This window comes from Rhinichthys klamathensis, unplaced genomic scaffold (genome assembly GCF_029890125.1).
Source record: "Rhinichthys klamathensis goyatoka isolate OS25496 unplaced genomic scaffold, OSU_Roscu_1.1 h1tg000275l_1, whole genome shotgun sequence".
NCBI classification, from domain to species: Eukaryota; Metazoa; Chordata; class Actinopteri; order Cypriniformes; family Leuciscidae; genus Rhinichthys; species Rhinichthys klamathensis.
In genome coordinates this window covers 3,278,255-3,303,845 of record NW_026606794.1, presented here as the reverse complement: position 1 = coordinate 3,303,845, position 25,591 = coordinate 3,278,255, and the positions used below count along the sequence as shown (strand labels likewise).

The 25,591-nt window shown below is 36.3% G+C and overlaps 1 protein-coding gene across 1 annotated transcript in view; it reads left to right on the top strand.

Annotated features, from left to right (window-relative positions):
• Nucleotides 1-25,591, top strand: part of pde3b (phosphodiesterase 3B) — a 59,704-nt gene that overhangs the window by 13,422 nt on the left and 20,691 nt on the right. The window contains exons 2-3 of the mRNA XM_056268614.1: nt 23,198-23,248; nt 24,787-25,035. Of these exons, the coding sequence (XP_056124589.1) occupies nt 23,198-23,248; nt 24,787-25,035 (300 nt within the window). The remainder of the gene's footprint in view (nt 1-23,197; nt 23,249-24,786; nt 25,036-25,591) is intronic.

The window sequence follows — 25,591 nt, the reverse complement described above, 5'->3', positions numbered from 1 at the left end:
TGTAGCCCTTCCAGCGAGCCCCCCTCCCCCTGTTTTGAGCTTTAGCTGTGATGATGACGTCAGTCGCATTTCACAGGAGGGGAAAAGTCAATCATTAGTGTCAAAAGAAAATCCCTGACTTCGGCGGCGGCGTCTCGCCCCCTCTCGCATGAGCCTCGTCCTGAATTCTCTTGACTTTGTTTATGCTGGTCAGGAAGTCCTACTTTTAAACAGATGAAATGGTTAAAGGCAGATGTTTCCAGTGTTTTTACCAGGACTTTTTACTACCTTTTTAATTATTATTTTGCAGTTGTGCTTTGATCCTTTCAGTTTTTTTTGTTTGTTTTTTTGTCTTTGAGTGTGGTTAAAATTGAGTAAAAAATGTTTTCTATAAAAGTGAAATGTATGAAACTATTAAACTAGGACTGCTATATTTTAGATTAAATTTAAAATGATTGATGTAAGTTTACTCTTAAAATGAAATGTACACTCCAGGTTTTGTTATAATAAATATATAAAATAATAATAAAATATATAATATATCATTTTAATGTCTCTTTGCTTAAAATTACTTTTACTACTTGACATTTAATAAGTTTCTTTCAGGTCTGTCTACATAGTTACACATTGACATTCTGATTGGTACATGGCAAAAAATGTCCTCTAAGTTATAAAGTTATAGATGGCTGTAGAACAACATAATCGCAAATGTAAGTAATGAGGCATAAAAGTACTGTCTGTTAAACCCTGAGGTGTGTGTGTATCTTTTGGGCTTTGTGTACTTGCTCATGTGTGTGTTATGAATGACGTGAGCTGTCATGAGAGATAAGAAGGCCACTCAAGCATGTGGCTTAATGAAGAGTGTGATAGGCGTCTGTGGGAATCACGTGGCCATTAGCACAGAAGACTCGTTACTTTAGTGAGCTCTCGCACAGACACACACTCTGGTGGTGGTGGTGGCACTACGCTAGATTAAATCAGAATCGTGGCCCACCCAAACTGCCACGTATGACGCACACACAGTTCCCCACCAGGTTAATGAATAGAGGCCTCTAAGAAACAGGCAAGTGAGCTTTGATTGTTGATTGTACTTTTTCCCCAAAAGACGTCAGAGAGAAATATAGCAGTGCTTGAAGAGAAAGCAAAAAATGCATATTCAAATTGCATACCAATATATATATATATATATATATATACCAAATATTTACATTATTATAAATGCACTGTTCAAAAGGTGTCAGTGAGATTTATTTTTAAAGAAATTAATCCGTTTATTCAGTAAGGATGCATTACATTGACAAAAGTAAATACATTTATAATGCAAGTTGCATTATGCAACAGATTATTTATAATGCAAAAAAATTGCTGATATTAATAAAAAAAATGTTTCTTGAGCACCATATCAGAATATTAGAATGATTACTGAAAGATCATGTGACTGGAGTAATGGCTTTTAAAATACATTTAAAAATAGAAAACTGTTATTTTAAAATGTAATAATATTTAACAGTATTACTGTATTAATGATCAGATAAATGATGCCTTGGTGAGCTTAAGAGACTTGTATTATTATATTTAAAAATAAACACAGAAAAGAGTCCGAGTACATTCACTAGGATGATATAGGTTTTTTTGCAGGCCATTTGCGTCTTTTTAAACTTTTTATCCCATTCTTTGAAGTGCTTTTAAAAGGGAATGGCCTCTTGGGAAATGGAGCGTGATGCTCATCTTCGCTCGTGCCCGGAGAATGACTGCAGCAGCTGCAGGGCTCCCACAGTGCAGTGCAACAGGGATGATACAGGAGCACGGCAAAGCCTTTCTCAGCTGCACACCGACAGGCGCTCGCTTCATCGGCCTCGGAGGCAGAGCTAAAGCTCCCTGGCACGGCCCGGTGCCTGACAGAAAGATCTGATCCCTAACCCCCCAGAAACCCGATGACAGCATACACGGCCCTGCTTATACATAGGAAGGGATGTATGACCAGAAGCCCTATCACGATCCCTGCCGCGGCCCGTATCATGTTCGCTCTCAGCATCGTGGCACACAGGACAAAAGGAGCTCAGTGCTCTGATGGGCACCTGTATCCTCGATGACAGGCCGCTGAGGTAAAACCTGCTCAGGGGCGCCACGGATGCTAGCTTGACGTTACTCCGTTACACCCTCGCCGCACGTAGGCAGAGGAACCTTTATGAATCATTAAGACAGTGTAATTAAGACACTCTTATGTGAATATATGCCCGTTTCATATGATGTTTGAATTTCATGAAGGCGTTTTAAAAATGGACTTCAAGGGAATGAAAATCCACAACTGAATAGAGTGTTCTGAACCTTACAGGGCTGTCAGAACCTTCCAATCATGGGATCATCTTATGGATTTAGTTATAATGAATACATTTTGTTTGACTTTTTTTTTATCTTATAAAAAAAAAAAAAAATTGAATTAAACAGCTCAAACATACTTTATAAATAAATAATATAATAGTATGCCGTAATTTAAGACATTTCTCCTTTAAATTAAGTCAAGAACCCTAAGGTTTTATATTGAACCCCATTGAAGATCTCACATGTTTATGTTTAAAGTGGTGGTTGTAATGAGATTAGAATGATTTAGAATAGGATTGACGGATCAAAAGATCTTTCAGTGGTTGTTTCGGAATTTTAGAAACCTGAATGTGGCAGATTTTTGATTGATGCTCGCTCAGACTTTAGGACAGGGACTGAGGTTTAACACGATTTAGTCACTGTTTCAGCAGGAGCTGCTCCAGTCCCATTTATTATTTTTGGGGATGTTCTCGCTGCATATAACTCATTAGCTGCTTGTGCGCAGTTTTGCTTTTGGATTGTCTGTATCATGATAACAGTTTTAAAGCCCGTTGGGATCAAGTGGAAAGTATTCTTTTTGCGTTCCTCACATGCCTTGCTCTTTCGAGATGCTGTTTGGTTAGTGCAAATTGACACCACATGTCGAAGTAGCTACACTAAGGCATGATAATGGTTAATTTGTTTTTCTATGGGTAAATACAAATATTATTTACTGTCTTTTAATAATGAGACATCAACAAATGTTTGCTTAGGGAAAACTCAATTCCATTGAGGTTTTGGCGTATAAAAACATTCCATGTTTTATGTGAGCAAAAACAGCCCTTGCAGCATTAACAGTATATAGTAGTAATAAAATATATATTTTTTTCTTTTAAATCATAACAATTAGAAATACACTGTAAAATCAAACTGCCAAATTAAAGCAGTAGCACCTCATTGCAGTACACGAGATCCAGGGGGCGGAGTTGGATCCGGATCTAAGGGGTGGAGATGGGTAGGATTAGGGGTGGGGTTAGGGATCAGGGGTGGAGATGGGTAGGATTAGGGATCAGGGGCAGAGATGGGTAGGATTAGGGGTGGGGTTAGGGATCAGGGGGCGGAGATGGGTAGGATTAGGGGTGGGGTTAGGGATCAGGGGGCCGAGATGGGTAGGATTAGGGGTGGGGTTAGGGATCAGGGGTGGAGATGGGTAGGATTAGGGGTGGGGTTAGGGATCAGGGGGCAGAGATGGGTAGGATTAGGGGTGGGGTTAGGGATCAGGGGTGGAGATGGGTAGGATTAGGGGTGGGGTTAGGGATCAGGGGGCAGAGATGGGTAGGATTAGGGGTGGGGTTAGGGATCAGGGGGCGGAGATGGGTAGGATTAGGGGTGGGGTTAGGGATCAGGGGGCAGAGATGGGTAGGATTAGGGGTGGGGTTAGGGATCAGGGGGCGGAGATGGGTAGGTTTAGGTATATGTAAGGTGGGAGGAGTTGGATCTGGATCCAACTCCTCCCCCTGGATTTCATGTTCTGCAGTGAGGACCATCTCAATTTAAGTCAAAGTTGTAACTACACTTACTGATAAACACACAGTGATAGTCTCTTGTCGTATTAGCACATCTCTTGCCATACTAGCTGGCTAACTAGCAGGATTCTAGGTATCAATAAGATAGTATAGTTAATGTTTTTAAAAGTAATGGGTTTAGTTAATACAGTTAATACAGATATAGATAATCAGTATGTGTCTAACTGTGGTTGCAGACGTACAGTCAACTTGCTCTCATCTCATGTGTTCACCGACCGGTGCTTTGACCATTCCAATATGGCAGACTGCTTCCGTGTAGCGGCCCATAGAAACAGCCACTAATGAGAGAACTCGCACTGACATATCTTAAAATATGTCAGTGCCATTGTTGATGCACACCAGTAATGTTTTTTTTTTCCTAAGGCATGTTTATAAAAGCTACTTAAATGTCCTTGAACTAAGGCCTAATCCTGGCTTAATCTAAGCCCAGTTTGTGAAACCAGGCATATGAGTGCTATAGCCTGCTAAGTAGCTAGCTAGTTAACTATCTATATGAGCAGGTATCTATATGAGAGTAGAGTTAATGTTTTTAAATGAAATGGTTTTAATCGATTCGATACAGTTAAGTTTCAGCAACATAAAACAATTGAGTGGAGTTTAATTGTATTTTTGGAAATATTATTTTAGTTAACTCCCCTGTAATAGGTTTACAGTACTCTTAACTATTGGTTTCAAAACCTAAATGAATTAAGGCAATCGGTTTCCTCGATTAAAATTAGTTATTATACCTTGATGGGTTTTACAGTGTATTTATAATAGTTCAAATGTATCATTTTATCCAGATTTTTTTCCAAGTAATCACTAATTACTTTAAATCAGAATCCATGTTAATTTTTCTCTGTCAAATATTTGCTTTTGATTAGTTTCTGGAAACATTTAGAAGCTGAAACACTGCTAATCTTGCCCGTAGAATCAACCTAGTCAATTAGTAATCCTGAGGAGATTTCTCTTAAGAAATGTCCTCTGGCAACCACATTCCAAAGATGTGACTTTGGCCAACCAAAGTATTTTCCCTTTATAAACTCATTCACCTTGTTTAATTGCCAATACAGCTTTGGGAAACTAATTCATGAAGATACCTGATGCAATTTTTTGCCTAAAATGTTTTTTTTTGTTACATTTTTCTTTTAAAACGTATAACATTTCGAAGGTTTTTTCCCTTTTGTTGTTTCTCCTTTAATTGTTTTCATTGTTTTTTTTTTTTAATAACTGAACAAACTAGCATCAGTCCTGTAGGCTTTGTGCTTTCTCTGAAGAAAAACTGTGTTCTACCGAGCTCTGGTGATGGTGGTTTGCGTGTGAGAGTGCTCTCTGTTTGGGTTCATGGGGTTTCTATCTGATATTTGAACACTGAGTCACCACAGTGACATGAAAAATAATGCTCACACTAGATGATATGAGACACACATCTCTAGATTTTGGAGTGTTTGGTATTTTTGTCTACTTTCTTAAGAATTTGTTATATTTAACTTTGCTGTTTGGTAATCATAACTGCTAAAAACATGCATAAAAATAGTAATGTATTGTTATTTATTATATAATTGAATGTGCTTTTTTTTCTATACATGAGCCAATAAAGATCCAGGAGGAACCTGGCAGTGCTTTATTTTGAAGTGAGTGTTAAGTTGGTTGAGGTTCTGAATCATTGAGGAGTGAGGGAGCAACCCAAGCTGAAGGCAGTAGTGCTGCACGATTAATCGTTAAAAGATCGCAATCTTGATTCAAACACCCACGTGATCTTGTTCCTAAATGACAGCGGATTTCTATTAAACCTTTGACAAGTACGATCACAGTGAACATTCAAATCTGTGTTGACGCTGCCGCTGACCCGGAGAGATCAATTTTTATAGGTCAGTGTGAAACAGCTTCACAAATAGTCTTTTCAACCACAGTATCACTATTTCTGTGTTACAATAATTCAAATGATCACAGAAGTACTGGAATAAAAGTTTTTTAATTCTGATATAAACACTAATATGGTAGCAATCAAAATAGAGCAAATCACCATTTTAAATAACTTGACGCTTCAAATAAAGATTGTACACCAGTAGGTGGCAAAAAATGAATGTTATAAAATGTATTTGTCATTGAATCATTCATTCAAAAGATTTGTTCAAAACACTAGTCTTTTTGAGTGAGTCATTGAATCATTCATTCAAACAGATTTCTAAAAACAATTAATTAAAATTAATTAAATATTTTTTAAATAGACTGCAGCAATTAACATTTTACTCAGTCAGAAGAACCTAGTTGCTTGTTCAGATTCGTGGGAGAATCGTGATCTCTATAAAAAAAAAAAAGTCATTCTAAATTTATCCTGAATCGTGCAGCTCTAGAAGGCAGGGAAATAACATCAGGTGTATTTGTATTTTATAAAAATTGTTTCTTGGTGACAACATTGTGGCCTTACAACTGTGATGATCAGGCTGTGCATTGTGGATCTATGACAAATAAGAATGTCTGGGATAGTGATCAAGTTAGTAATCCAATAGTTATCTTTATATTTTATATTATTTTACTATTTATTTCTTTTAATTTAATGACTCTAATAAGTGGTGAAAATATTCAAATATATTGTCTAATATACACTACTGTTTATTTATTTTAATGATTTGAAAAGTGTCTATGCTCACAAAGGCTGTATTTGTTTGATAAAAAAATACAGTAAAAATGGTATATAATATAATAATATTAAGATAATTGATTCCTGTGATGGCAAAGCTGAATTTTCAGCATCATTATTCCAGTGTCACATGATCCTTCAGAAATCATGCTAATATTTTGATTCGGTGCTCAAGATACATTTCTTATTATTATCAGTCTTGAAAACAGTTGTGCTGTTTTTTTTTTGTTTTTTTGTTGTTGTTGTGGAAGCCATGATATTATTTTTCAGGATTCTTTGATGAAAAGAAAGTTCAATAGAACAGCATTTATTTAAAATATCTTTATCTGCGGTCATTTGTGATCAATTTATTACACCCTAGCTGACTAAAAGTATTAATTTGTTTCACAAAAAAAGTTACTGAGCCCAAACTTTTGTGAAATTTTGTCATGATAACAAAAATGGCTTTTGCATGTTGGTTATACCATTCTGACTTTGATTTACTTTTTATTACTTTTTTGTAACAATACCATTCATTATAAGACAAACCTTTTGACATCTTTTAAAGAGCTCTGTGTCTTTTGGCCTTTGAGTAAAGCTGATCAACTGATGTTGGACATCAGAGGGTGGAAGAGGTCTCCTTTAGTATGATGGCAGTACATACACAGTGTTCCTACACATGCGTACACTCTCTTTCACACTCTCCTGTCATGATTTGGACTCTTGATCCAGAATACACTCCTATCACAAAGGACCATTTTATGTTTCTCATAAAACAAATCATTACCCTCACATTGGCGACAAAAAGGCATTTTTCAGGCATTTCGCAAAGCATGCCTTGAAAAAAATCAGTGTCTGATATTTTATTATCCTAAAGTGTTTTGGCCAGAATACTTTGGTTTGTGACGATTGACAGCAGACAGAGTAAACAACAGCTTGTCAGGTGTGAGATCATAACACTGCTGCTGTGCCAGTGAGTTTGAGGAAGGGTCTCGGTGTACTTTCTTGGTCAGATTGTGTGTAAGACAGAGAACATGTGAGCGTGAAGTCCCACAGTGAAACAACGGCAGGCATCACATACTACAGCGGCACACTAGATGCTGACCTTTCCTGCCCTGATCCCCTCTCCGCTCTCAGAGCTTTTCCTTGCTGCCCGCTGCTTTTTTTTTTATAACAAGCCCCTGTGTGTTCAATGCTTAACACCACCTGTCTTGCCTGTCTGCCTCGCTGCTGTGTGGCTTGCGTTTTTAGATCTGTATAGCTTTGTGTATCTCTAAATTTACTATAATTTCTTTTTGTTTATATTTCTAAATATAACTTAATCATCACCATATATCTGATATGATCTAATATTGCCTATCACATTAATCTGACATCGCTAGCTTTATCCCTTAAATATGCACTAATTTGCATACATTTGCAGAACAGAAATCTGAACATTTGGATAAAGCCTGGTTCATATTCTTGTTTCATTTTGTTGACGTATTCGTTTTTTTGGGTATCTCTTTATCATTAAATAAGAAAATACTGTAAATAGCCAGAAAAAAAAACAACGTTTTAATGTTTTTAAGAATAAAATATTGTATAAAATGATGTAAAGTTTTGTTTATGTAAGTGCAAGTGCTACTCGAGTTTTCTGGCTCAGTGCATGCAACAATACTTATTTGGAAAAAATGGCCATTATTGAAATGTATTGTAATTTAAATCTACAGACACAAATAGAATAAATGCAATAAAATAAACACTTAACTCTTTTGCCAGCCACCATCAGCATTTTTGATAATTTTCACAAAATTTTCATGGTCCCCAAAATATTTTGTTGTTTGAATATTTGAACATGCAATACATCAAAAGAAAGAAGAGAGCCTCTGCTTTTAAACAAAAACCTGTTTTATTCTAGCTTAATGCATTATCTTTTATTATCAACATTTGAATGTTGGTAAGTTATATAAAAAATCTAAATTTTTGAACAAAAAGCTGAGAAAATCTTGTTTTTGTCAAAGACTACATCCAGATGGGATTCAGAACGATGATCAAAGCATAGATGGAGTAGATCGAGTCCATCAACAGCCCTAATGCTCGCACAGTCCTGTAGCTCGTCCTGGGTCGACATTTCATTTAGTAGCATTATTATTATTATTATTATTTTATATGGTGTTTAATATTGATGATTGTGTTATTTTACATATGCATCTGCTTATATATGCTATTGCTTGTTTCTGTTTCTTCTTCTCATATCTTTTGATCTGGAGATTCAGTTCTCTTTCAGAAGATGTGTCATAGCGCCACCTATAACAGTGAAAACACAGAAAGACGAAAATTTCCTTCAATGGCAGGGTTGCGTTGTCTCATAAATTACTGAAATTTCCTTCTGGCCGGGAAAGAGTTAAAAGTGTATTGTAGATGTTTCCTTTTCACTAGTCTGAAACATGTCATGAAAAGCCAAATAGTTCAAAATCTCAAAATTAACCAGTGGTGGATAAAGCAATGTTTTTGCCTGTAGTATCTTTTTGCCTTTACATAGCTGTGTGTTTAATGGCGAACAATGACTTGGGTTTAGTATCTTAAAGTAATTTTTATGGATGCTGTTGTTTCCTATAGAAAATAATTTCAATTTATATGTTGGTAAAAAATTATATTAATTCACATATGCAAGTCTAACTGGGATACATGCTGTTTTCAAAGAAACCTCAGATTACCTCAGTTCTCCTAAAGGTTGGTTAAACAGTAGCCTGAACTACAGTAGGCTATATCTACATGGCTTAGTACATGCCTTAAACACAAATATAAACTGTACCCTAAGACAACAAACTTACCTGCTTGTTCTCATACATCAAAAAAGTTTGACGACGCCCGTCTGTCACAACATGAGATCTCTCCCAACATAATCAACAGTGCCGTCTATACACTGGAAGGCCTGTTTCTATATTTGATACACTGCACAGCTCGTCCAACTACTTAATTTTGCTTCCCAAATTAAATAATATTACTTGTACTTGTATTAATTGATTGCCATGTATTTTTTATATATTTCTTCTCACAGTTACATCAAAGCCAGATAAATGTTTCTGATCTCCTAATTGAACTGCTAGTTTGATCTAGAAAGTAAAAATGTATTTTTCAATAATTTGTTTTATTATTTGATATTTATTTATTTATTATGCCTAATGTAATTTACTATATGTATTTATTTATAAAATCATTTGATATTTATTTATTTATTATTCCTAATGTTATTTACTTTATGACATATTTATAAAATATAATTTGTTCATTCCAATTATTACAACAATTATATTATATTTATAATTATATATATTATAATGCATTATGTAATAAACATTTAATTATTTACTGGTTTGTTTGTTTGTATTTTCACATACAAAAAAAAAAAAACCATGGTTGTCATTTTGTTAACACTGAATTTGTTGTAACTGTTCAACTGGCTGTTAGTGGAATGCACCACCTGGTTAGTGATCCACCAGGTCATGAGTTAGACCCCTGATTTCCAGTTCATTCGTTAGATATGATGGATATGTAAGAAAGAGTTAAGCAGGAAGAACTCGTGGTTATACGATCGCTTTGATAAGCAGTTAAGAAGCCTGTGGCCCTGAGCGTCCACTTGTTTGTAAATGATTCACTTGTCAACAGGTGATTTCTCTGGGTTCTCTAATAGATGGCAGCTCGGCGCTGTTCACAGGCTTGTTAGTGACTAGAGATCTGCAGCGCCTGTGTTTATGTGAGAGGTCTGTCCGCACTGATTCCAAGATAAAGCCAGATGTTCCCTTACAAGGCCTCCAGCCTGGGCCTATCTGGCAGCCATGGCCATATCAGGTAGAGTTTTCCTGTTGTGCTCCGACTCTCTTTCCCCTCCGCATGAGAGGACGCTTCTCTGCCAGCGTTGTTTGTGTGTTTGGCCTTACTTGACACAAATCAGTCTGGCATGAGCCGTGCTCCACGGAGCGAAAAATTCCAGGGCCTGACATGTTGTATCCAGTATGTTGATGTTTTGGAGATGTTATGGGGTGTAATGTTAACACTGGAGTTCTGGAGAAACTCTGAGGGATCAATTCTGCGCGAGGCTGTCGTAGAAACACCATTGTGTGTGTGTCTTCTGTTCCATCAAGCTATAAGGAACAGTGGCCTGTGTTCGTTCAGCCTTCATTTACAAGGCAATTGCTGCATAAACGTCTGTCTGTCAGGAAACACTATTTATTGCCCTCTCCTTTCAAAGTCACTTGCATAAAATATATGACTAGCTCTTGTTGGTGACAACAGGGAAGTCAAAGGCTACTTTAGAGTCAATCTTAGATTATGCTTTGTAACATTTCTGAACGCTGTTTTATTGTTCCCAGTATTGCACATTGGCTTCACGTGAAAAACCTTTCAACAACTAGGTGACATCAGACTGATAAAGTTTATTCAAGATGGCAGAAAAAAAGATTTGGCAGATTTTGCATATCACCAAAAAAGATGGCAGATTTTGCATATCACCATATTTACGTACATACTTATTTTTTATTGATTGCAGTCTGTCAAATAAATAATAGCTAATAATAGCTTTTATCACAGTATTGAAGTCAAGACAATTCAGCAGTAGTGTAGTAGATCAACATCCAGGCAAAGTCAAGAAAGTTTTGTTGAAGAATGTTTCAAAACTTGGTGCATTACCACAAAACAATTAGTTTTTTGATACCATTTTTAATCCTTATTGTTTGGCCTATTATTTAAGAAAAATTATGTATCCATTTATGTGTTTATTTTGCCCATTAGTTATTTACTTACTTATTTGTTTGATTACTATTATTATTATTATTTTATTTATTCATTTCATTTCATTTATTTATTTGTTTATTTCAGGTTCACATGAAAATTTGCTGAAGCGTTCATTGACATCTAGGTGACATCAGAATAACAAAGTTTAGTCAAGACCCCATACATATTTAAATACTTTGTGTATCTTTATTCATTGATATATTTAAGTCCAAAATACAGAGATAATAGGCTTTATGCACAGCTGCACTACTTCCTGAACTTCAGCCAGCTCCTTTGTTTCCTGTCTGCCATTATTGGACAAACTGATTAATCCAGGTGTGCCTGATTATTGTTACTGAGGCCAGGCACACCTGGATTAATCAGTTTGTCCAATAATGGCAGACAGGAAACAAAGGAGCTGGCTGAAGTTCAGGAAGTAGTGCAGCTGTGCATAAAGCCAATTCAGCAGTAGTGTTGATTAACATCCAGACAACATCAGACTAACAAAGTTTAGTCAAAATGCCAGAAATAATTTGTGAAGGAATATTTGGTTACACACTTTTATTTTAATGTGTCCTGTTATTACAAATAGATAGTACATTTAACAAGAGCCTTGAAAATGTAATTGTTACCGAATATTTCAAAACTTTGTGCATCACCACATAGCAGTTTATTTTTTGATAACGTCTGCTAGAATAAGATAAACGGTAAACTGGTTGACTGACAAATGAAGGCTGAGCTCAAGAGGCTTGTCATTGAGAGGGAGTGTTGAGGGTGTTCATGATGGAAGGGCACATAGCCAGTGTGTTCCACAGTCATTTAGACCTATCAGTGCTGGGTTGAACAGCTGAGGTCTAGGGCATTCGAGGATGCTGGGCACAGATGAAGCTGAACCCACATGAAATGCCACCTGTCTGAAACTATTAATGGGTGTGTGATTTATTGAGTGCTGCGCTTTAACTTTGGATCAAACTACCCTCTCAGAATCTAATCTCAAAAGTACACTGATGGCATTAATGTTGCCATACGGACGCAATATGCTAGCCCTAAGCTGCTAAATATATTGGGTGCAATAAACTGAAAATAAGAGATTTTATGATAAACCCCAAAATGCTAATGTTTTTTTTTCATTTGGCTTGGAAATATTGTATACCTCTTGATCCTGCTTTTATTTTAACCTCTGTTTTGAAATGAAAGGCTTCAGAAGACAATAATAAATAGAAAGCCAGGGGAGGAGTTTGAATTGGTCGAAAGAGGCTGCGATCACCTTTCATGCTTTTGAGTTTTCACACTGTCCTATTAGCTGGAGTTTGAGAGAGTCAGTCAATATGTCACACACTCCTGCTAGAACTCGGTGTGCTCGCTCTGGAACAAGCTTTCAAAACTGACTTTAACAAACTGCTTAAACTTTTTGTGATGGTTATTTGTCAATAAGGATGGCCTTATGGCCCAGAGACTTATTGACCAGTTGATGGAATTGGGTTGTCATGTAGGCCTACGTTTTTGTTTTTTGCCTTGCAAACATTTTTGTGGTTTTTATAGCGTTTTGAATATGGTTGTCGAATCCTGCTGAATTAAATATCACCAAGGTAATGTTTTCACTTGTGATTGTCTTTGAGCCTGTTATAACTGGCTGAAAATGATAAACAAATCAATATTTCTAGCCAAAGTGTGTTTGATATGGATTCTGAATGCATTTGTTTCCTTTATTTATGTATTAATGCACAAACTGTGTACACTACCCTTCAAAAGTTTGGGGTCAGTAAGTTCTCTATTTTTTTCAATAAAGAAATTAATGCTTCAGCAAGAATGCATTAATTTGATCAAAGTGACAGTAAAGTAACTATTCATTTGTGTTATAGTTTGTATTAGCTAATTCAATGCTGTTATTTTGAACTTTCTCTTCATCACATTATCCTGAAAAAATATATATCACAGTTTCCACAGAAATGTGTAAAGAAATGTTTCTTGAGCACCAAATCAGCATTTTAGAATGATTTCTGAAGGTCCAAGTGACACTGAAGACTGGAGTAAGGATGCTGAAAATTCAGCTTTGCCATCCCATGAACAAATTAAATTTTGACATTACTACTGGTTTACTGTATTTTTGATCAAATAAATGCAGCCTTAGTGAGCTTAGTGAAAGAGACTTCTTTCAAAAACATTAAAAAGTATAACCCAACCCTAAACATTTGAACTGAAAAGTGTACATATCATGGTAATGATGTCAAACATACAGAGATAATTCTGCATTTGTGTCAGTTTCTTCAGTTAATTACAAACATAGATCATAACCTGTCTGTGTGGTTTGTTTTGAGCCCATGTCCTCATTCTTTCTAAACACGTCGATATGTGGTTCTTTGTTTCTTTTTGACTTGTATAATGTCGTCTACTTTTCTTTTTTTTTTGATGAGTATAAAGTTGAGCAAAGCCAAATAGCGATGGGCCATTAAGTCCTGAAGCATACCATTGTGGGAAAAAGTTCATCATTGACGTAATATTGTTGACCTTCCTCAGCTTGTGGCATTTTTGTTGTTCCTGCAAAAACGTGTTTGTTATTATGCAAGCTCCTCTCGGTCTGGCATGCGGCCATGAGCCAAAACCTGAAGAATGAGTGAAGAGACAGAGACTTTAGCAGAGATTAATCTCACGTGTGTTTGTAGTTTTTCAGCTATAAAGATTTTAGCTGCCATATTTGACTTTTTTTCTTTGTTTTTAGTCTTCATGGTGCAATTGAAGTCAGAAACACTGCTTTCACTCTTTTAAATGTAATAATGTTCATTTATACACTTCTGACAGTCTTTCAAAAAGGATTTATGCTTTGGTGTAAACTATATTTCACAATTTACTTTAATTTGTCAGTTTTCTTCTGGCTAATTATTAAAATTTGATAATGTTAGTCAGTTTTATTTTCTGTAACACGTCTTATTAGAAGCACAGGTCAAATTTAAAACAAGAAGTCCCAATACTGGTGACTCTGTGTGCTGGACTTTGGAAGAGCTCTGAAATACCCAATCTAGGAGCCAGATTTGATGGAGGGAGTGTGGCTTGAAAGAGAGGAAACTGCAAGATCACACCATCAGCAGGTTCAGAGCCTGGTCTTCCCAATGACATGCAACTTTCGGCACAGATTTTCTGGCCAACCAGCTTGGGTTTCATTGTCCTGGTGCCACACTTACATGAGCTTAATTACACAAGTCAAGGCCAACCTTTGGGAAACACTTGTTCCCTCCTCCAGGGTTCAGCCCTGGAGTCCCCTCCTTTGTTTTTATGGTAGCTTTCTTGGGATGGGGGTGTTGTGTGACACCGGAGAGCACGGTGAACCGAACCGGCTGGGGCTCAGCAGACTTGCGTCATCAGCATCTGTTTGTGTTGGAGGCAGGTGACCCCAGAGAGATGAGCTGTAATTCAGAGAAGCACAGCGGCCGGGACGGTCCGTTTGCATGGCCCTGCATGCTTCATTTGTTTGAATATTTGATCACATCGACGCATAAACAGTCATGAACTATTGCTTTCTTTCCCTCGTGTGCCAGAGATCCTTCACACACCCAGATACTGTATTCACTGCTTTTTGAATCAAGCTTCAGACAGCAGGATTTTCATTTCAGCCCTGACATAAAGAGCAGTCTCTCTGGAGCTCTTTGCTCTTCGCTGTGCCAGCCAGCTGTGTGCAGAGGCAGGGCGACAGAGAGGGCAGCCAAGCCCTAGGCCTGCCCCGATGACCCCGCAAAGCAACCCCACCTGTTCACAGCACCCGCTCTGGTGTGACTGGAATCTGGTTGGTTGGCTAGGGGGGAATGACAGCAACTTCTGTGGCTGCTGGCCTGCGATTAGCATTTGGCTGTTATGTAGGAGCTTTGCTTGTATGATCTCGCCCCAGCTCTGCTGATATCATACGAACATGCGACATGCGTATGTGTGTATGAATGTAATACTCAGCAAGGAGTCAATGACATATTAATTTGATCAAAAGTGACAGTAAATACTTTTACATTGTTGCAACCTATTTATGTTTCAAATAAATGCTGTTTTAAAATTGAAAACTTTTACATTTGAAACTTTTCTATTAAACTGTCACAGAGGGTCGTGGTGTCATCAGTATTGGGACTTCTTGTTTTAAACTTGACCTATGCTTAATTAGACGTTACAGCAAATAAAACTGACTAAACTGATCACATTTTAATAATTAGCCTGAAGAAAACTGACAAATAAAAAGTAAGTGATACATAATATTAAGCAGCACAACTGTTTTCAACATTGATAATAATAAGAAATGTTTCTTGAGCACCAAATCAGCATATTAGAATTATTTCTGAAGGATCATGTGACACTGAAGACTGGAGTGATGATGCTGAAAATTCAGCTTTGCCATCACAGGAATAAATGATCTTTATAGTATTATATATTATTATATTATATACTGTTTTTACTGTATTTTTTTATCAAACAAATACAGCCTTTGTGAGCATAGACACTTTTCATAATCATTAAAATAAATAAACAGTAATGAGTAATGATGCTGAAAATTCAGCTTTGCCATCACAGGAATAAATTATTTTAAGATATATTTTAAAATATATTGAAAACAGATATTTTAAATTGTAGTATTACTGTTTTTATTGTATTTTTTATAAAATGCATTCAGCTTTGGTAAGCATAAGAGACTTTCAAATACAAAAAAAATAAAAGATTCAACAATTTTATTTTTCAATTTTTGGGCAATATTTTGTGCTTCTCGCCATTTATTATTGTGTTTTTAAGATGCTATGTCAAAAGGCAAGATATTCCTTTTTGAAAAACAGTCCTTTCCTTTCAAACTTAAAGTTTTACTGATTTTGAAAATATGTAGTTTTGCACATCCCTAGACAGGACAGGATTCCCTTCCACCTAGTCTAGCGAATCAGATACCCTGGCTGACCACCGAATAACCCCACCTCCAAGGCCCCCCCTACGGTAATTCCAAAACAAATGGCGATGGCTAAACCAGATGCTAGCGAGCTTAGACTGAGACTAAGACAACACACACACAATGAACTGGAACTTGTCTTAGAGCTTAACTGCGTTTCCAGACCTTAATCAAATTAGTTCTTGTGAGGTTTAGATTTTTGCAAAATATGACAATGAACCATTTTGAAGACCATTGTCTTTACTGTGGAGAGAAAAGCCATCAAAATAATCATCCCATGACGGCATTGTTGGGAAATGCTTTCAAACCCTCCCTTTGGAACGACTCTCCATTATCACACCATAACCACTTTTAATAATTTATAAAACTGCAACTGATGCATCAACCCATTTACAGCATCTTTGTATTAGAGCGTCTTATAATGACTTGCATAATTTCCTGGAAGACTGTAATCAAGCAATTACCATCGTATCTTTTCAGCCAAGTGGAACATTGGAAGCTTGTAACCGGTTTGGTCTGTATCTTTGGAGAGAAGTGATGCTCCTATGTGAAAAGCACAGGACGGCGCGGTATCTCTTCATTCCCCTCTGCAAAGGGAATGTTCCACAGGCCTGCCAGCTCCTCCTGACAACATAACCCTCTTCCCCAGTCTCTCTCCTGTCCGTCAGAGTCCTGACACCAGCGACTGAGAGCCAGACATAATCACTGCTCAGCATGAAGTCACTGACTGCTTTCCAGAAGACGGCATAACTCTGTAATGACCAGGACTGTGAGCCATTAAGGATGGGTTGTACCCAAGTTCAAGGACCACAGCATTGATTTGGGAGATACTGGGATAAATATCTGTCAGATAATTGTTTGGCACAAAAAATGTTTCAAGTACTTTTTTACTTCTACATTTTTTTTTTGAAGAAGTGCATCATTTTTATGGAGAAGTGCTCTTGCTTTTGTGGTGTTTCCTAAATTAAAAAATGATTAAAATCGATTCTGCAATATGTGATTTCATGCAGAAACATTGCACCGTTTTCCCGGAGAACATGAATGTGCAATTCAGATCAATGCAGCCGAAAAGTCCTAATGTTCAGTGTGAAATGTGATCGTCTCTAGGGGTCAGATGAGACTTTAGAAAGGGCCATTGACCTTGTCTTTGTGAGACTGGCTGGAGTTGACTGCAGAGTAGCCAAGACTTTCCCACACTCACAGCTGCTGCTGATGAGCTGAGCCGTGAGGGGCGTTAGCCTGCCCTGCACTGACGTCAGCTCCCTGACACCCACTGGCCGGGACACATTCATCTCTGCTACACACACACTCTTGCTACCATCCACGATTGGCCTCTCCTAAAGCACCACATTTATCTCATCATTGTATACATAAGGATCTCATCATTTTGTACATGGTGTTTCTGCTGGCATAAGGTTTAAATATTAGTATTGGTATTTTTATTGCTCCTTTTCAAAGCTTTTATTCACATACTAATGTGGGGGTTTCCAAACTTTTTTTTATTTTTTTTTATTTGTGAACCCTTAATTGTTTACTTAGTACCCCCTGGGATTTTAAGATCACAAAAAGTGATCTGTTTTTGTTAGGCTGTATTTAATTAATAAAAAATACAGTAAAAACAGTTATATTGTGAAATATTATTACAATTTAAAATAATTAATTTCTTTTTAAATATATTTCAAAATGTAATTTATTCCTGTGATGGCAAAGCTGAATTTTCGGCATCATTACTCCAGTCTTCAGTGTCACATGATCCTCATAAATCATTCTAATATGCTGATTTGGGGCTCAAGAACCATTTCTTATTATTGTCAATGTTGAAAACAGTTGTGCTGCTTAATGGTTGTCTTTACTGACTTTACTGTCACTCGATTTAATGCATTCTTGCTGAATGAAAATATTTATATTATTATTATATACTATAATAATTCATGTTTGGCCATTTATACCTTGATACAACTTAAAATATTAACTATGTATTTGTGTGTAAACATTACCTTTAAGATGAATAAATACTGTAGAAATATAGTTTATAATTGCTCTGTTGCATTACATAGTATTAACGCTTATTGTAATGTGTTACCGAAAAGAGCTTTCAAAACCAGCCGAATATGATATCAATAACTTACAGTAACTGCATGCTTGTCATTTCATGTGTTGTATTATCAGGCCATAGCTTCATTGTCCTTGATCTCAGATCATACAGTATTTGCCTATGAAAAAACTTCACCCAACTGTTTGCTGTATTTTAATCAATTAAAACAGGTTTCTCATTTTCATAAAATCATGACGTACAGACTGGTGTTTTCCCGCTCTGTCTCTCTTACCCCGTGTCTCTGCATGTAAGGTGGTGATACGTGTTCATCGGTGGTTGGTTTGTTGTTCTGCTTCACTGGCTGGTCTGTTGTGTGTTGATGAAGCTCTTGACTGGCTCTGTTGCTTTTATGATGCTGTTTTTGTTTGGCCAGGTTGGCCTCTTGCTTTTGGATGGTGTGTGCAGTTATTTAACCATTTAACTGAGATTCTCTCAAACACAAACATACAATGCTCTTATACTCTCTGTCTCCCACTTCATCACTTTGATACTCTCATAATGACAATGTAGTAGTGCAAATCCTTTTTCTTTTTTCTTCATTTTTGTTGACGGCTCTTTTTTATTTGTCAGCACAAATCCCACATCATTTGTGTTAGCTTTGGGTTTACGTAAAAAGTATGATCACTTTGACCTTATGTAGGTGAATGTCTGCAGACTAGAGTCAATTTCGAGTGAACTATTTCAGAGTGTTGTAATGCAAATACTATATGACACATATTTCCCACAATGCACCTGCGGGTTATCTGTAAAAAAAACAAAAAAACAGCACTCACTCTTTTTGCCTGCAGGGTCTGATTAATCGAGTGTATTTGTACACGTACATGCTGTCAGTGATGTGGTGATGATTTTTTTTGGTCTAAATCAGTTCAGTTAAAATGTGTTAAATGCAATTCATGCTGACAGTGACTTAAATAGACATCTGATATGATGAACATGTTTTCAGCTTCAGAATTAAAAATTCAATTTTGCTTGTTAAACTATATTGGGTGTAACCATTGTAAGATTCTAAAGAAGAACAAAACTTTCATTAAAAGAAAAAAAATGATACTACCGTTCAAAAGTTTGGGGGCAGTAAGATTTTTGTTTTAAAAAAATAATTAGTTTTATTCTGCAAGGCTGCATTAAATTGATCAAACATGACAGCAAAGACTATTTAATTTTTTTTACAAAACAATTCAATTTTAAATGTGCTGTTCTATTGAATTTGCAATTCTTCAAATAATCCTGATTTTTTTTTATCACAGGTTCCTCAAAAACAACAGTGTTTTTTTCAACAGTGGTAATTATTATAAATGTTTCTTGAGCACCAAATCAGCATACAGTAGAATGATTTCTAAAGGATCATGTGACACTGAAGACTGGCGTAATAATGTTGAAAATTCAGCTTTGCCATCACATGAATAAATTGCATTGTAAAATTTTTTAAATAAAATATATGTCAATTTATATTGTAATAATAATAATATTTCACAATATTATCCTTTTTACTGTATTTTATCTAATGAAGGAAAACTTTGTGAGCATAAGAGACTTCTTTGAAAAACATTTAATATAATTTGACTTTAGATTTGTATTAAGGCTAAGTTGTCAAATGGTGTAACCCTAATATGACTTAACAATATTCATGAATTGTATTTGTAAAAAAAAAAACTACTTTTTACCTTTCAAAATATTTTGGAAAACTTTTTTGTTTTTTTTTAATAGTGGTTGAGATTGCACACTAACATGTAGTGAAGGTAAGACATTATTCTTTTACTATTTACAGGTGTTTACACCTGGTAGTTGCATTTCAAGTGTGCCTCCTGTAACCACTTGTGATCAGATTACAAGGGGATTTCATGACTTACATACATCACTGACTACGTCAGAGTGTAGAAGGAAAATCTGCATGGTGTTCCTCTCAAATGTACATGCATTTTAATCTAAAAACAAACATGTTTTAAGTGGAATACAGGAGTATCTGTATTAAGTGAATTTTAGCTGTGCTTCATGTGTGTCACGTCAACATCCGTCTTTAGTCTCGTGAAGTTGTGTGTGTGTACGGGTTCGTGCACTTTTCAAAATGTTCTTTTCTTTTAAAGCTGCATGCACCTGGTGAAAAAAACTTGTTTTGCTGTCTTTGATTGACAGGTATGTAGGCAGTCTTTCACTGTTGTCTGGGACAAAACACTATTCAAAGGTTTGGGTTCTGTAAGATTTTGGAATGTCTCCTATGTTCATCACAACTGTGTAATTTATTCCTGTGATGGCAAAGCTGAATTTTAGCATTATTACTCCAGTGTTCAGTGTCACATGATCCTTCAGAAATCATTCTGATATGCTGATTTGGTGCTCAAGAAACATTTATTATTATTATTATTTATAATGAATTTTGAAAATGGTTATGCTGCTTAATATTTTTGTGGAAAACATAATACTGGTGTCTTTTTAAAAGAAAGTAGCATTTATTTGAAATAGATTTTTTTGTAACAATGTAAAAGTCTTTACTATTATTTTGATCAATTGAATGCATCCTTAAAAGTAATTAATTCCTTTTTCAAGATATCTTAATGACCTCATACTTTTGAACAGTAATATATCAGGACGAATTAGTTGAAAATGCATGTATTTGTAGTGCAATCACAAATGTACGAATGTGGTTTGAGTGATTGCCTCACAAAATGTTTTGAACCCCATTTACATCCTTATTTAGTGCTGTTCACTTCACGAAAACAGATCTTAATTGTTAATACCAGGCGCACCGGGATCCAAATTTTGTAACAAATTCAAGGAAACGGTTATGAAACCAACCCCACCTTTATTGTTCTGGTAATCTCTGTTACGTCTGTGAAGTTTACTAGTTCAACAGACCGTAAAGAACAAAAGTAGAGAGATTTGATGTAAGTAACTCTGTGACATTGTGGGGCGTTCAGAGGGTTTGAGCCTATGTTTGTGTAGATAACAAGCTCTATGCCACATGATTTGATGGAAACGTATCTGACCAGTGGCCATTTTTGACCCTCAAAACTCTGCATGTGAGAGAGTGTTAGACTCCTTGGCTTTTTCTGAAACATCTCTCCTCCATCTATCTCCCGCCATCATGGTTGCCATGACGTTTGTGCTATTGTTTGCTGGCCTCTGTCAGGTTGCCATGGCAGTGCTTATTTGCCATACTAAATGTCTGATGGTGTTAAGCAGATGCTGACAGCTAACAAGTGATCATCTCTGTCTGATCAGTGAAACATCTCAGTTGAGAGCAAAAGGCCATACACTGTGTTGACATCATATATGGAATCGAGTCATTTAAACTCAAATGAATCTTCATCTGTGTCTTGATGTGGATTCGTATGTTGTTGTAATTTTTTCTTTATTATTATTCACTCAGTTTGCAGTCTCACATGTGAGTGTTTCCATCAATTCCTTCTGTTGCTCTCTGAGCCTCGTGCGTGTCGGATAAGTAAGAGTCTGTGGCCATGTCTTTTGGACAGCTTTGAGTGCTGGTTTTAAAGATTAGAGCTGCTGGAAGTGACACATGACACGGCCAGCGCAGGTGCAGGCACTTCTGCTTCGCCTGAGCCTCTTCTCTCACATGTCACCAGTGCTCCCCCATGTGGTCAAACACTGCTCTGCCATTCAGTTACAGTGACTTTCCGAGTTTAACATGGCGACCGCTCACATGAGCCGTTGTTGGCCGAGAACTCTCTCGAACTCTGCTTGACTGATTATTTTAAGACTGTGTGTGTGTGACATGCCGCTGATTTGATAATGAGCCTGAACTCTTGTTCATTTGTGCTTGCTTGGTTGTTAAAATATTTTTTGCCAACGTAGGCTACCCTGAAAAGTTTTCCATATCCCGAAAGAAAGGACTTTATCTCTCTTTATTGTTGTAAACGGAAGTAAACCAGACTCATTGTTGCAGAAATGTAAAAATAAATGGGTTATAAATCCCTTAATCTTAAACAACAATTCTTGTCAAAGTATTATACATGAAGTCTTTCAATTATTATGAGGCTACAACTGCATGGAATATGTCCTTTTAAAAATTAATTTGTCACCTTGCAGGAATATAGAACTGAACTGCAAAAAAGCTATACGTGATTTTCAAAAAGTGGCCAAAAACTTATTTAAAATGTATTAGTGATAGAATCTAAAATATACATTATGTTATACATTCATAGACATTTTAAACAAAATATTGATATTGGAAAAATAAATTAACCTTTTATTTTATTTTTATCACCTAGCCTGAAATGTCTCATTTTCCCTAAATTTGCTAAATGAAAAAAGTTATATTTTGCTGTATGCAATGCATAATGAAATCACATTTTATCAAATGTCTATTTAGTGTGTGAAGTGTGTGTTTTGTTTCGCATTGTATTGTTGCTTCTAAAAAATATTGTGACTTGTTGTGCAAGTTTGCTTTGAAGTTTGGGCCTCTATGTTTGGTGTGTGGATTCGTTCAATTTTCAAAGAATGAGGTTTGTTTTACAGTGTAACTGTAAAAGTGGCTTAGCTACTTCATGATAGCAGAAAACAGGCAGAGTCTGTGACCTATCTCGGTGATAGTGTTGTGGGACTTGGCCTCTGTTGGGTGGCTTTCCTCTGAGCCTGTGAGACAGATAACGTAGAAATGCAGTCAAATGACGTAGTTTGGCTAGATAAGATCTGTGAGCGCTATTGTTGACGTCTCATTGTGGTTAGAGTGGTTTTCTTTTCTTTTTTTCTTTGCAAGCGCCAGAAAGGTTTTCGTTTAGCAGGTTTCTGCTCACAAAAAAACGTTGCTCAGGTGTTGACAATTTTCACTCCCACATCAAACGGTTGTACAAACCAATACTTAGAAGAGTGTTTATTTTTTAAATGCTTATAGGAACTTCAGCAACATAAAAATAACTCATTTAACTGCTTCTTTGTCTTAACTTTCCATTGGTTTTGTGCAGCGTGGCAGTCGTGAAAGAAATGTGCTTTTAAAGAGCCTTTGTTTTTTGTCCTTTTAGATGATCCTGTGGGACTGGGACCTGAAACAATGGTACAAGCCGCAATATCAGGTCAGTACTGCTCATTTTTAGCTTCTAACTAATCTGTGTATTTACACACACACACACACACACACACACACATATTGTTTTACATTATTAAACATATTATTATTTGTGTGCAAGTTTTATTTTATGTTTTTTTGTACTGCAGGATAATTATTATACTTGCAACCAAAACCATAAAAAATTACTTGAAATAAAATATAAAAAATATATTTTATTTCAGCTAGTTGATTTTCATTCAGATTAACTTGATAAACTGAAAAAAAAAATACTAAAATAAAAACTATATAGACATACTTAAAAAAAACCTAAAACTTGTAAAAATGACAAACTAACTAATTGAAATTACAATGAAAACTGAAAATCTTATTAAAAAATTCATTAAAACTATAGCGTCTCATCAATGATACTACAATAGCACTGATGTAAAGTCAGGAATAAGAGTGTAATCTGACTGTGTAGTCAGCCAGCATCTCCTCTCAGTCTCTTTCTGTCTGAAAGACCCTTATATCGTCCATCTGAGGACCGTTTGTAGCCTGTTAGCATGCTGGGGCCTGTAGCCCCTCCATCTGCCTGCCGCTCATTACTGCGGCTGACCTGCGAGTGGATAACCCTCATCCTGGCTCACATAAAGCTTGCCAAATGACGTCAATGCCTGGAGGAAGTGCTCGCTGTGCACTTTTACCACACACGTGTGAGCACGCGCACACACGCGCAGGTCGCAGCAGTGCCTCCACTCTACTTTATTACTTTCATCAGAACCACCCCCTTCAAAAAAAATTATGTAGGTTTGAATTAAATACAATCAATAAAATGAGCTCAGCATGTACGCACAAGGCCGAAGATGGATTAAAACTAGCTGAGTTTATAAATACACCCAGAGTTCTTCCTGTAATATCATTATGAACGGTTCCTTTTTTCCGCTGAGTGTATATCATCAAAAACTACTTGGCTAGATTTATCAAATGGATGGCTCCGGGAATGAGTCATTCTTTGCTACAGTTACTACTCGCACAAGTCTGGAGCAGTGGGATGGCCTATTTTGTTTAAACGGTAAAGCATGAGGCTAGAGTCATGGGTTTGATTTCCAGGGAATGCATGAATTGATCAAATGTGCAGCCTGAATGCGATGTATGGAATTTTTTTTTTAACACTTTAGTTTAGGGTCCAATTCTCATTAACTAGTTGCTTATTTGCATGCATATTTGTAGGATATTGGCTGTGTATAGTACTTATAAAGCACACATTAATGCCTTCTTCTAAAAACTTCTTCCTAAACTTAACAACTACCTTACTAACTATTAATAAACAGTAATGAGGAGTTTATTGAGGGAAAAGTCAAAGTTAATAGTAAGAATTGGACTGTAATCTAAAGTGTGACCGAAAAAACTTTCCCAAATGTCAATGTTTGAAATCTCACTGTACCTCTAAATTACCACAAGGAGGCAGTATAAGTCCCATAAACAGATAAGTGTGAGGTAAATTTTTGCTGCTTAATTTTTGCATTCTATGGATGTTGTAATATGTGCTCTGTGTGTGCTTAGGGTGCAGTGAGTGGGAATGGCGTGGATCTATCTGTGATAAATGAGGCCAGGAACCTGGTCTCAGACCTGCTGATGGACCATTCTCTCTCACCCCACGTCCTCTCCTCACTGCGCAGCGTCAGCAGCCTCATGGGAACTTTCTCTGGGTCCTGCCGTCCACGGGTCAACCCCTTCACACCCTTCCCTGGCTTCTACCCCTGTGCTGAGATAGAAGACCCCTCAGAGAGATTAGAGAGAAAGCCACTGAAGGTAGGTGAGCAGCAGTGTGGGGAAGAGATTCTGAAACTACAAGTTACTCATAATTTGAAGTAGTTCATGTCAAGCTACACTTTTGGAAAAGTGAATCAGAATGTAGCTTCTATATTGAAGCTGCTCAAGGGCCAATAGTTACATATTTAGATATAAACGTATAATGATTATAATTAATAAATAAGAACACTAACAATAACAAGAGGTGCCTGTGCATCTTTGGTACTTGGCCCCTAATTATAATGATTTTATAATTGAATGTATTTTTCTATGCACTGGTATTATGGCCAATACTAGTAAGCTGATAATTAGATACATGTTAAGGCATGTATTGGCTGACAAAAAGACTATAAAAAAAAAAAATATATATATATATTTTTTTTTTTTACTGTTTTTTCCAAATAAATTACATTTGAAATACTAAAAAGTAAAATCAGTTGTTTTAAATGCTTTTAGGTATCACATTATAATGTACTATATAATAAATGGATGTTCATTATGAGATTTGCACTTTATAGTGTTACATCGTTAATGCATTTAAAATAGTCCTTTTAGT